The sequence below is a fragment of the Mastigoproctus giganteus genome, chromosome 9 (assembly GCF_048544385.1).
Source record: "Mastigoproctus giganteus isolate SK-2022 chromosome 9, ASM4854438v1, whole genome shotgun sequence".
Taxonomy (NCBI): domain Eukaryota; kingdom Metazoa; phylum Arthropoda; class Arachnida; order Uropygi; family Thelyphonidae; genus Mastigoproctus; species Mastigoproctus giganteus.
In genome coordinates, this window is record NC_143583.1 from 206,439,854 (window position 1) to 206,452,145 (window position 12,292).

General features: G+C 37.2%; 1 protein-coding gene across 1 annotated transcript in view; it reads right to left on the bottom strand.

Annotated features, from left to right (window-relative positions):
- LOC150081074 (P-selectin-like) overlaps window positions 1-12,292 on the bottom strand; it is a 265,101-nt gene that overhangs the window by 158,849 nt on the left and 93,960 nt on the right. The window contains 1 exon segment of the mRNA XM_090382138.1: window positions 4,459-4,517. Within this exon segment, the coding sequence (XP_090238264.1) occupies window positions 4,459-4,517 (59 nt within the window).

Here is a 12,292-nt window from a genome sequence, read left to right on the forward strand (position 1 = left end):
GACCAAGTGCAAGCTCTGGCGTTGATGTGGGCAGCTGAGAGCTTGATGGGCCCCTCAATTTATTTCCTTCGAGGGCATCCACCCTGTCCTTCAAGCTCTCATAAAGGCCCAGTTTTCAGGACTTAAGCCTTTTTTGGTAAAAGCACCCCTTTGTTCCCCTCATCAATCTTGTTTCCCTTTTCTGTATTCATTCCATCAGCTCTACACTACATCCTTCCTAAAATGAGGTGTCCAAACCTGTGGCCTGACTATTGGCTTATACAAAGGGATAATGACTTCCTTATCCCCCCTAGCAAAGTTCCTCTATATCATTAACAAGACTTCATGAGCTATTCTGGCAGCTGTCTGCACTGCTCTGCAAACTTCATATCTGATGGCACAATTACCCCCATGTCTTTTTCATTCTCCAATATCCTGAGTGTAGTACCGCACAGATGACATGTTACTCTGGGGTTACTGCTACCCATATGCAGTACTTAGATTTTGAAGTCCACTGCTTTGTCTCTCTGGGATATACTGAAACATCGAACATTCATCTTCAGTGACAATACAGTCTGGGAAATTAGGATTGTGTCGACAAGTCCGGGTGAAGTCTTTGCATGATGGCAATCTTCATTGCTTCTGCTCATCCATAAGGCTATACAGCACAAATTGTGCACTGACTTTCTTTTTCACTAAATCTTCATGCAGAATTTGATGAATGATCTTATTCATATAAAACTCATCAGCCATCATTTTGAAGGTCAAATAATAATCTCTTACTACAATTTTCAAACTTTTGCAGCCTAAGATGTGGGCATTCATCAACCCTATATTTTGAGCGGTTAATGGATGCCAACTTATTTGGTCATTGCGAACATCCTCATGTCCATCTTTGAGCTGCTTATACTGGTAAAACTCACTGGTACAACTGAACATTTCATCACCATAAACAGTTTTTAACATTTCATACATTTCTGTTGCAGAGTTTAAAGCAAAATTTGATATATATTCATTGCTCCATTGCAAAATTGTGACACAGAATATTAATGCTATTAATGAAACTTGTTACTTGTAACTTGTCAGCTTGGCAATCCCTTGTGTTTGAGGAAATTTGAACTATAACATACCACTAACATTTATTTTAAAACTCATCAAATGTGACCTCAACAGCACCAGTCTGGGAACTTTATGCCGCACCTTGTACAGAATGAATGGATATAGTAAAGCTAAGCATCTACCAACTGCTACAGAAACTGATGCAATCTTTGTTTACAATGTTTTGAAAACACCAAACTTTTCTCCTCTCTTCAGATCCTTTTTCATAATAATAATAATAGAAGAAGAAGAAATATCATACAATTTAAGGAATGAAGAAAACCTGAAGGTTCTACTTTTCAGAAAAAACATAGGCATTTTTGATATTTCAAATATCAAAAATGCCATTTCACTAAACCAGTTCAAGAAACTGCTAACTGAAAACATCACCAGGGAAGTCTGATTCAAATGACCTTTCATTCAACTCCTGAATCTTAAAAATTGAGGAAATGCATTACCAATTTGGAAATTATGTAAATAAGTTAGAGGAATAGTTGTTAAAAAAGCTTGTAACACTATTCAGAAAGTTCATCATTTTTTCTTTCATAATCCTAATTGTAAAAGTGTAAACCACTTAATCATATATGGTTGGTTTTCGAAGGTCTCTATAATGAAATGTACAAATATGTCCAATTTATTTATGATTTGTCTGTTGAATAATATTTGTACAATTTCAGAACTGTATGTTTTTATTGTTATTCATATCTTTTTGAAAGAGAATCCCCCTTAAAAAGCCCTTGACTTATGTGTTCTCCCTCCCTTTTTGCTGTTATTTCTCAACAAGTGTAACATAAAATAGGGATAAATAAATTATTATTCTCATTATTATTATAAGAATTATTTTTGCTTTTATGAAAAGTGCAGTGGTTGGCACTATTTTTTTAATGATGTACATGATGTTTCATTTTCTTTTTTAATTTATATTTTTGAGTTCATCACTGATAATCAGTTTTCAAAAAGCACTTTATAATATTAGGCAGAAATGATTAGAAATTAAATTTTTACTTCCTAATTTCACTTTTCTCAGCAGTTGTCATTTATTATTATTATTATTATTATTATTAGCTATATGGTGCAAGGAAGCCTGAGGCTTATGCTGCATCAGCCAAAAAAAAATTTCTAAATTACCCTGAGAGAGAGAGAGAGAGAGAGAGAGAGAGAAAGAGAGAGAGAGAGAGAGTTTTATATGAAAATCTGCCAATTTTAGGAACAGTACAATCCCATGCTATCCTCTATGTAATAGCTGGCTAGTCTTCAGTTTCAATAGCAAAATGTTATGTATTGAAAGGGACGTTGTTTTGTAAGGTTTTAGGTGCATCAGCAACTTAGGCCATTTTGCACTGTATATAATGTCTGTAAATTGCATTTGTTCTGTGGTTGATTTGTTGTTTCATTGGACAAAATGTAAGTTTCCAAGTGAAAAAATCATGCTACCCTGGCCTGAAACCGACTAACTCAGCCATGTTATAAAAAAAGACCCATAAAAATTCCTCGTGTTATTGACAAAACTCGAACTCCCGGAAACTCCAGCACTAACTTACTCGGGTCTTTTCCACCTGATGTGGCGAGGGCAGTGATTATACCAATTGTGCTACCCATGAAGGCTGACAGGGATGGTCCCAGGTTCTAATAAGGGGAAGAGCTAAACCAATTTTGGGGAATCATTAAGTTTAATTATCATACATCAGTTAAGAATTACACATTATTTTGATCGTGGGGAGAGGGGTCAGCTCCTACCCGCATTTCATTGCAATGAAATGCACACAAAAATACTTACTCTAGCTCCTTATCACACCTTCTCTGCTGAATATATCAAACTACCCAAATATCAGTCACCCTGACGCCATTTTTTTTTACGTGAACACTGGACGTCCACTCATTTCCTGTTTACCTTCGAACGGTGGCTTAGATCAAAAGAGACCCTTCATAATCCCATTTTACGGTCCTATTGTTCTTGCCCTCAGCAACCCTTTCATCACCTGTTTGAAAATGGCATCCCCTCCTGGCTGCAGTCCCTGTTAGCTCTCTTATGTTGTTCGAAATTACTTGTTTCCATTTAGTTAGAGACGTATATTTAACATATACATCTCTGCCAAGGCCATGTGTGTTTGTGTATTATAATCCACTTTACCACTAGCGAGGAATAAAATGTATAACTGACAATACATATGTGCAAATTATGTATCTGAAACGCCTAATATTAAAAGAACAAAAAGTTTATGGAAAAAAAAAATTGCCAAATGAAGAAAAAAAAAGATTAACACTATACAAACACATGAATCTTAATGAAGCAGTTAATTAAACAAAGATAATTTTATAACATAGCAGTGCCGGATTAAGATATGGGCTAGCAGGGCCTTTGTTCGGGACGCCATTCTTTAAGGGGGAGAAAAACAGCAGAACAATGAGGCAAAAAAACTATATATATATATATATATATATATATATCCTTAATAATTGGGCACAAAAAATCTCTCTGCCTGGGGTGCCGAAATACCTTGGTTTGGTGCTGTAACATAGAATACATTAACATAACCCCAGGGGCTAACATCTGGTGAGTATGGGCTTGGCACACCCAGGTCTTGAGCTGGATATCATCATTCTTCCCTTTTTTGGTGATTCCCTTCTACTTCTCTCTCTCTCTCAGGGTAATTCAGAATTTTTTTTTTTGGCTGGGGCAGCATAAGCCTCAGGCTTCCTTGCACCATAAGGCTAATAATAATAATAATAATAAAAATCACAGATTATAACCATTATAATTTTTAACATAATCAAATTTAAATTAAAAATATTTACAAATTCATAAATGAGTTGATTAATAGACAATAAATATTCAATACCAATTCATAATTCAAGAAAAACAAATTTCTTTTTCCAAAAGAGAATTTTAACATTTTTTTTTTAAAAAGAGGCTTTTTCCAAAAGACTTTTAACAATTTTTTTTTTTTAAAAGAGGATTTTTTTTCAATTTTTTTTTCTCCAAAAGAGGATTTTTTTTTCAATTTTTTTTCTCCAAAAGAGGATTTTTTTTCAATTTTTTTTCTCCAAAAGAGGCTTTATCCAAGAAAAATTTATTTTCATGTAAAAGATTTTCTAAACTACGAATTTTTGCTTGTACTGAATAGTTACTAATTGATTTAAGAACAGTGCAGGATTAAGGTACAGGCTAGCAGGGCCCTTGCCCAGAGCACTGTTTCTTTAAGGCTGCAAAGTTTACAAATCAGGAAAAAAAATATATATATATATCCTTAGTAAAGAGGCACCGAAAAATTTTTCTGCCCAGGGTGGGAAAATGCAATGGTCCGGCACTGTTTCAGAACAAACATAATGTCTTATACCATAACATGCATTAGTTAAATTTTACTTTAAAAAATATCATACCACAATAAGGAAGCTCTCCACTCCATTGCCCATTATCTAAACATGCGAGTACAGGATTCCTGTAAGAAGAACGAAGAGACAGATGAGAAAATTTAGCTACTTAGCAGTATCCGTTATTTTTCAAAATTAAAGGAACTAACAATTAATAATTGATTATTGTATTTAACAATATATTTGCATAAAATATTATTAGAGGCTTGAGGATCAGAGGTCATGTCATACCACTACACTATGGATATTTACTCAGCATGCACTTGACAGAATCAAGCGAAAAGCAATATGTATATCTATTGCACCTAGACAGAGTGCAGATACACATTTGTTCTCTGTCCAGGCAGTTCCTAATTCCTTACAACTGCTTTGCAATTCCTTATAACCCACTGATGTAGCATCTATGCAGAGAAAGGCATGTCTGTTTAGATTTATGGGTTTCGTGACATGTCCACAACTAGACAGTAAAACTCAGTGGGAGATTTACCAACTGGCTATCATCTCTGCCATGAGGATGTGGGCCACCTAATCAAAAATAACTTTTTCCCTGTTTTGCATTGTCTCTCTCAACCTAGGGGTTTTCGGAGGTGAGCTGGAGTGATAGTTGAGAAAGAAAAAATGGGTTGAATAGTGAAAGGGTGTGGGTATGGATAACATAACAACAGGAAGGGAAGGTAGGAGAGCAGGCTTTTTTAAATTTTCAGGCTTACCCAACCTCCAAATAAAAAAGTTCTCTTAATCCGGCTACCAAGATCCCCATTCTGGTTCCCTAATTATTAGGAAGCTGCGATCAAAGTCAGCTTTGTTATCACTGCCCAAGGATTGTTGTTATTTGTTTGTTATTTGGTTTTTAGGAGCATTAGCAACTAAGGCCATATTGCTCCGGGATATGCGGTGGTCATTCCCTGACTTTCCGCATGCTCCGTATTTGGTGGTGACGGGCTCGAACCCCGGTCTAATCAAGAAGCGTGTGCTACACACTGCTGCTCCTTCCCACCTGGCTAAGGAGGCGCCATTGCCCAAAGAGTATGAAGCTGGGGCACCCAATGTAGGACTACAGCTGGGCTGCTTTCAATGTAGGACTACAGCTGGGCTGCTTTCATCCCATACAACAGTATTGAAGGAAGCAATGAAGGTAAGTAGGGGTTACAACAGTAGTAAGCAGCATCCTTTGAGAGAGAGAGAGAGAGAGAGAGAGAGATCGATCTGGGAGCAGTGAGAGGGGAAAGTAGGAACATCTTTGAAAGAGCAGTCTGCCTACCCCACATAAATGTAAGCAGAAGGAGGAGAGAGCAAGACAGAAAGAAGGCGGAGAAACTAACTGTTCATGACCATAGATTTTTTTTTTTCTTTTTACAAAAACCCCAAACACAAAAGGTATTAAAATCTATAGTCCTTAGTACAGGGGTGTGCATTGATGGAATAGAAAAGGCAGAAGACTGTTGACATTGGACTTCAATTTCTACAGATTGTAATTTTCAGGAAATACCTGTGAAGGCAAGTTATTCTAGAAAAAAGGAAGTTCAAGGGAAAAACGAGAAAGAAGATAAGTTTGTTATGTGTGTTGATCATTTGAAGTTGGACAGTGAGTGGATGCTCACTGTCAACATGCGACTAGTTGTCGCATGTGTGTTCGGACAGCTTTGGAATGGGGAGAGGGAATTACAGATGCCAATTCAGAACAATGCCCATGGAAATATCTGTGGAAAAGGCATGCGGCAGAAACAAAATGCCTATGAGATAGAGAATGGAGAGATTTTGTAAGAGACGAGTCATTAAACTTTTCTGCCAAGCTTGGTGTGTAAAGGACCTAATAATGTTCAAAAAGACCGCCAGTGCAGTGTTGTGGTACTGTCGCCTCATAGCAGATTCCAGTTGCAAAATGGTGGCTACCATGCGAGTGTGGTCCAAAACAGGTGTTCGTGAAGTTATTCGCCTTTTGCAAGCAAAAGGGTCTTCATCAAATGACATTCACAGTAAACTGGTTGCTGTGTATGGTGAAAAGGTGATGACAAAGAAGCAGGTGTGTTTTTGGTGCAATGAATTTAAAGTGGGCCATGTTGACATTGAAGATCGACATTGGGCGGGCAGGCCTTCATCCAGCAATACAGAAAACATTTCGCGCATTAATGGCATCGTTCTTGAAAACAGGCAAGTGAAATTGCACAAATGTTGAAAGTGAGTAAGTTGACTGTTCATGAAATCGTTCGTGATGTCCTTAGCTTTCGATAGGTGTGCTGCCACTGGTGCTCCGACAATTGTCAGAGGAGGACAAAGCAAAATGATGTGTCTGGAGAACCTGTTGCGATATAGCGATGAAGGAGAGGATTTTCTCGCTCACATAGTGACAGTCGATGAAATATGGGTTCATCACTTTACGGCGGAGAGCAAACAAGACTCCATGATATGGAAACATCCGCAGTCTCCTGTGCACAAAAAAAACAATCAATGCACAGCTTTACTATGCAATGTTGGAAAATCTGAAAGACAATGTTCGACACAAATGATCAAGACTCCTGGCAAGCGGCATAATTTTGTTTCTCGACAATGCAACTGCACACACTGCCCACACCACTCGTGAGTGGTTGTGCCGTAGTCGTTCGGAAATTCTGTCATATCCCCGCCAAAAGCCCAGATTTTGTGCCTTCAGATTTCCATCCTTAGCCACACATGTATATGGTACCCCTCATATACTGAAAAGTGCAAGAATGTTGTGTGTTCTGGCCTTCAATTCCTTCAACTGAGACATGGTAATGTAGTCATTTGTTGGATACGTGGTTAACGTTTTATTGTACTGATGACCAAATTGGTAAATAATCCCGGGTCTACTTCAAGATAAGTGGAGGTATTTAATACAACTGATTCAAACTTATTTATATAATCAGTTTTGTCGCGTATTACAACCATATCTCCTTTATCTGCTCTCTGAATAATAATGTGTTTATTTTCTCGAAGTTCACGTAACGCTGAACTTTCTTGTCTATTCAGTTTAAGAAGTCAGGTGTCTTTTATGTTATTCACTCATAAACGGCCCCAGGTCTATTAGCGCACTGTGCGAGATTTTTTGGTGCGCCCTCTCCGACTTGGAATTTACAGCAAATCAGTGAATTTTCGGGGAATTTTGTGCTCCCTAAATTTTAGCGCTCTGTTCGGGGGATTCGCTCGATCGTGCCGTAAGCCGGCCCTGTATTCACCACTTAGTTAACTTGTTGAATAAACAAATCTTTTTGTTGAACATTAAAGCCCAAATTCAATATCTATTACGAACTATTTTTTAGGTAGCTTGCGAGATGGTAAATTATAATTTAATCCTTTGGATAAAAGTGAAATTTGGTCCTGCGATAGCGAATACGAGGAAAGATTTGTAATCTGTTAATATGTTGGTACGTTGCATGTTGGGCTAGGAGGTGTTCGAGCATTAGCTGAAGCATTTAGATTGTGTGTTAGTACGTTATACACATGTGGGGGCGGTCGGAAACAAATTCATTTGCACTTGTTCAAAAGCTCGCGAGCATGTGTTTGAGTTCGTATGAACCGGTCTTGATATCTGCGATAATGTATTCAATTTGTTATGTGTCTGTTTTTTTATTTCTGTGGCCCGTGCTTCATGTCGCAAATCTATGGTGGTCTTAAATACAGACCAATCGTTTGGATGTAGACAATTTTTTAATTTGTCGCGAAGTTTCCTAACCTGGGTGAGGTATTTTTGTTTATTGGAACACCAAGATTTTAAGGCAAGTTTATCTATATTCAGTGATGTGGCAAGTGATAGTTGCTTTATGCCCGAAATTTTATGATTTAAATTGACCCTGACAAATTTCGGAACGATGTTGTTTTGAAGGCAATATTTTAGGAAAGAAATATGGTAAATTGGGCCGAGTATCTTAGTTTTAATCTAATGTAATTACTCAACAAGATGTACAAAAAATTTCCCGTAATTGTGTGTATCAAGAAATTATGCCTGGAGAGGATTTGTATTGGTTATATAAATATTGATATCAACGTAAAACGTATTAAGCATCATAGCTCTGTTATATACTATCAAATTAATATCATATACAGTACTTGGATTTCAGTAAAGCTTTTGTTACTGTAACATGTGAAAGACTACTATACAAATTGGAGCAGTATAGCATTAAGGACAAGTTGCTACAATGGATTAAAGGGTGGTTTAAGTGGGAGAAGACAAAAAATTATAATTAATGGACACTGCTCTTCGTTGACTAATGTTATTAGTGGAGTCCCCCAGGGTTCGGTGTTCGACCCATTGTTGTTTTCTGTATTTATCAATGATATTTATGAAGGGATATCAGGCTTAATGTCCAAGTTTGCAGATGATACAAAGATTGGCAGGGTTGTTAATGGCAGTAAGGATGGTACACTACTGCAACAGGATCTGAAAAAGTTGAGCAGATGGGCTGTGAGGTAGCAAATGAAGTTTAACATTGACAAATGCAAAATGTTACATATCATGATGATGATATGTAGCACTTTGTATGATTATGATATAGTCTCAAAAGTAAATAGGCTCGGGGGGATGAGCCCGAACTTCGATGTGGGCCCCTCAAGGCTGTTGTTCACCAGCCAATGTAAAACCCCTGGCATTACTGCTGTGAAGGGTGTATTGTATATACCACGTTTGTATACAATAAAGATTATATATATATGTATATAGATATACAGCACTGCATTTGTCAACGTTTAACTTCAGTTGCCATCTCACAGTCCATCTGCTCAACTTTTTCAGATCATGATGCAGTAGCGTACCGGCGACCACCACCATAAAATGTGGAAAGTGCTGCATATAGGTAGCAGTAACCCCAGAGTAACATACCAACTGCGCGGTACTACGCCCAGGATAGTGGAAAATGAAAAAGACCTGGGGGTAACTGTGCAGTCAGATATGAAGTTTTCTGAGCAGTGCAGGCAGGGCTGCAAGAGTAGCTCATTGGATCTTGTTAATGATATATAGGAATCTTGCTAACAGGGATAGGGAAGTGATTATCCCTTGTATAAGGCAATGGCCTCACCTTGAATACTGCGTATAGGTCTGGAGGCCTCGTTTTAGGAAGGATGTAGAGTTTCTAAAGCGAGTACAGAGAATGGCAACAAGATTGGTGAGGGGGACAAAGTGACGCCCTTACCAAAATCCTAAGTTCTGCAAATTGCAGCGTCTGGGAACTAGGCACCTGCCAGGTGACCTGGTTGAGGTATATAAAGCTTTGAATGGGTTGCAGCAGACTCAATGCCGATGAGATTCTTTCTCTTGCTCAGATTACGAACCTGAGGTGGCATAAACTGAAATTGAGGAAGGACAGTTGTAGAATAGATGTGAGGAAATTTGCCTTTAGCCAGCGGGTGGTTGATTGCTGGAACAAACTTCCATGTGTTGTTGTGGAAGTTGATAGGTTAAATAAAAGCAAGGCAGAACTGGACAAACCTCTGGAGCAAATGGAAGGGTGAAATAGGAAGTGTTTTTTTTTTTTTTTTTTTTTTTTTTTGGCTGATGATGCATAAGCTTGCCTTCTTACATATACCTCTGCTAATGCTAATGATACCAATATATATTTTGTGGAAAAATATTCTGTGAAACCTCCCGTTTTTCCCTATAGGCTCTTAACATTGGTTCTCGGATTTGCAGTTTGTGGGTATCTTCAGAATTGTCGCACCCCTTTGGAATCTTGAATCCAAACTCTTTCAGATCCTAGATATGGTAAGGGTAGTGAGTAACAAATGCATTCAGCTATCAAGGTCTGCTGCAAATTTCCTGCATTCGAAAAGAATAAACTACTAATACCTGACATCTTGTGATTGACGTTGATAAACCTTTCTTCATATTTAAGTAGTAAATTATAGAATACTTAAAAGGCTGTCATGTATTATTAGATAATCATTAGTCCTTTCCATATACTTTGAAAAGTTCATTTCTTTACCCTGTACACCTTGATGTGACACACCTTGTAAAATATCAATACTGCGTTACTTTTGAAGTACAAAATAGAATATGAAATGCAATGTCGGAACAAGAGCGCCGCAGACGTGGCATTTGCTCCCTGGTTTGGTTTGATTGGTTTGATGTTTAATGACCCCATGTGCAACAAAATCAGAGAAGTAACAATTCATACAAAAGAACCGCTAATCGTATTCAATAATCGAAAAGGCGGATGCATTTCAGAGTTTTTTCTCAGAGAAAAATACATATTTGCAGTACTGACGAGGTGTGCCATGAGAACGTAATTAAAAAAAAATTTAAAAAGATTAGTTTCAGTTACTTTTATTTCTTATTATGAAACATTTTGAAAAGCACTAACGAAGTGACACTATCCTTGCAGATACAATTTTGCCTCTTTAGCACCCTAAGCATAATACATTTTTATTATGCTTAAGATGATAAAGCGCAATTTTTTTTTGTAGTTATTTCAACAGACACTAAAAGAAATTCAACAACCCTGCAACAAACCTTTCAAAAAAAAGAAACCTAAGTGAAAACTTAGGTTTCTTTTTTTTTTTTTTTGCCAGTTAGTAAAAGCACTTGGTCTTTGAATAATTGGGGAACTCTGTACCTGCGAGGGAGACCTGATTGAAGTGTTTGGGTCTTAAAGGTTTTGAGTGGTTTCCTCGCTCTTTCTCGGACGTCACACATAGGGAGACGTGAACTCGAATTGAACGGGAATGACAGCAGGAGGGATGTGTGGGGATTTACTTTCGGCTGGGGAGTGGTTAATTGTTGGAATGACTATCATTTGGTGTGGTGGAAGTGTTTGAATATATTTAAGATACAATTAGACAAATTATTAGAGGGAATGGATAGATGAGGTGGGCGGTTTTTTTTTTTTTTTTTTTTTTGGTTGATGCTGTATAAGCTTTCTTGCATCATTTGACACCAATAATCATAATAATACTAATACCAGTTTGTACACAAATTTCAAGCTAAACCCAAATTTATTCTCCAAGAATTTGTAAATAGAAATAACTTAAAATAAATTGTGTGCTTTTCCACTGCGCTTATGCAGCAGAGATCACGTCTTAGATCCGTTTCCAAATCTTTCATAATAAGAAACGCAGTGGAATGCAAATACAAATAATTATAATCCCTACATTTATTGATCCTTCGGCTCTTGTGTTAATTTTTTACTATCGTGTCACTCTGGGAATCAAAAGCTGTGGACCCAGCGATTCTGCCTTATGTGGAAACATGAGTGAACTTCGTTTTAAATAAAACTGTCAATTATCTTCCGAGATTTTTCAGAAAATTCACGACTGTAAAATCATTTTCAATTAAACTTCAATTTCAATTTTAGAAACGAGAAGTCTTGGAGAACAAGGTGCGAAAAGAGTAAGGGGCGTGGGAAAGGGGGGAGGTTGCAGGTTCTTGGCCAGGAACTAATAGACAGGCGTTTTTTAATCAAAGGTACTATCTGAATGTTTATGTTTGAAGTGTTTGGGACTTTAGGTGGATTGAGTGTTCATTTTGAATTGATCAAAAGAACAGGCGTAGCTTCTTCACTAACTGCAACGAAAATATAGTCTAATCACTGGGAAATAAGTTCTTAATGAAGAAACAGCAACGAAAGTATAGTCTAATCTGAGAAATGTAATTCTGTTTTGGGTAGTGCTAATAGTTGTTACATGATAGTTCTTACAACACTGGAGTAGCACTTTGTATATTTAATTTACGGCGTAAAATGTCAATACCTTGCGTTTTTTTTTGGAATTCAAGTTTTTATTCAAACTTTGCAAAATTTGCATAGTTAAAAATTTTCATGTTCAAGTTACAGTATTAGCTTAACAGTTTCCACCAGAAAAATATAAAAAAAAAATATGAGCTTTTGCTTGAACATAA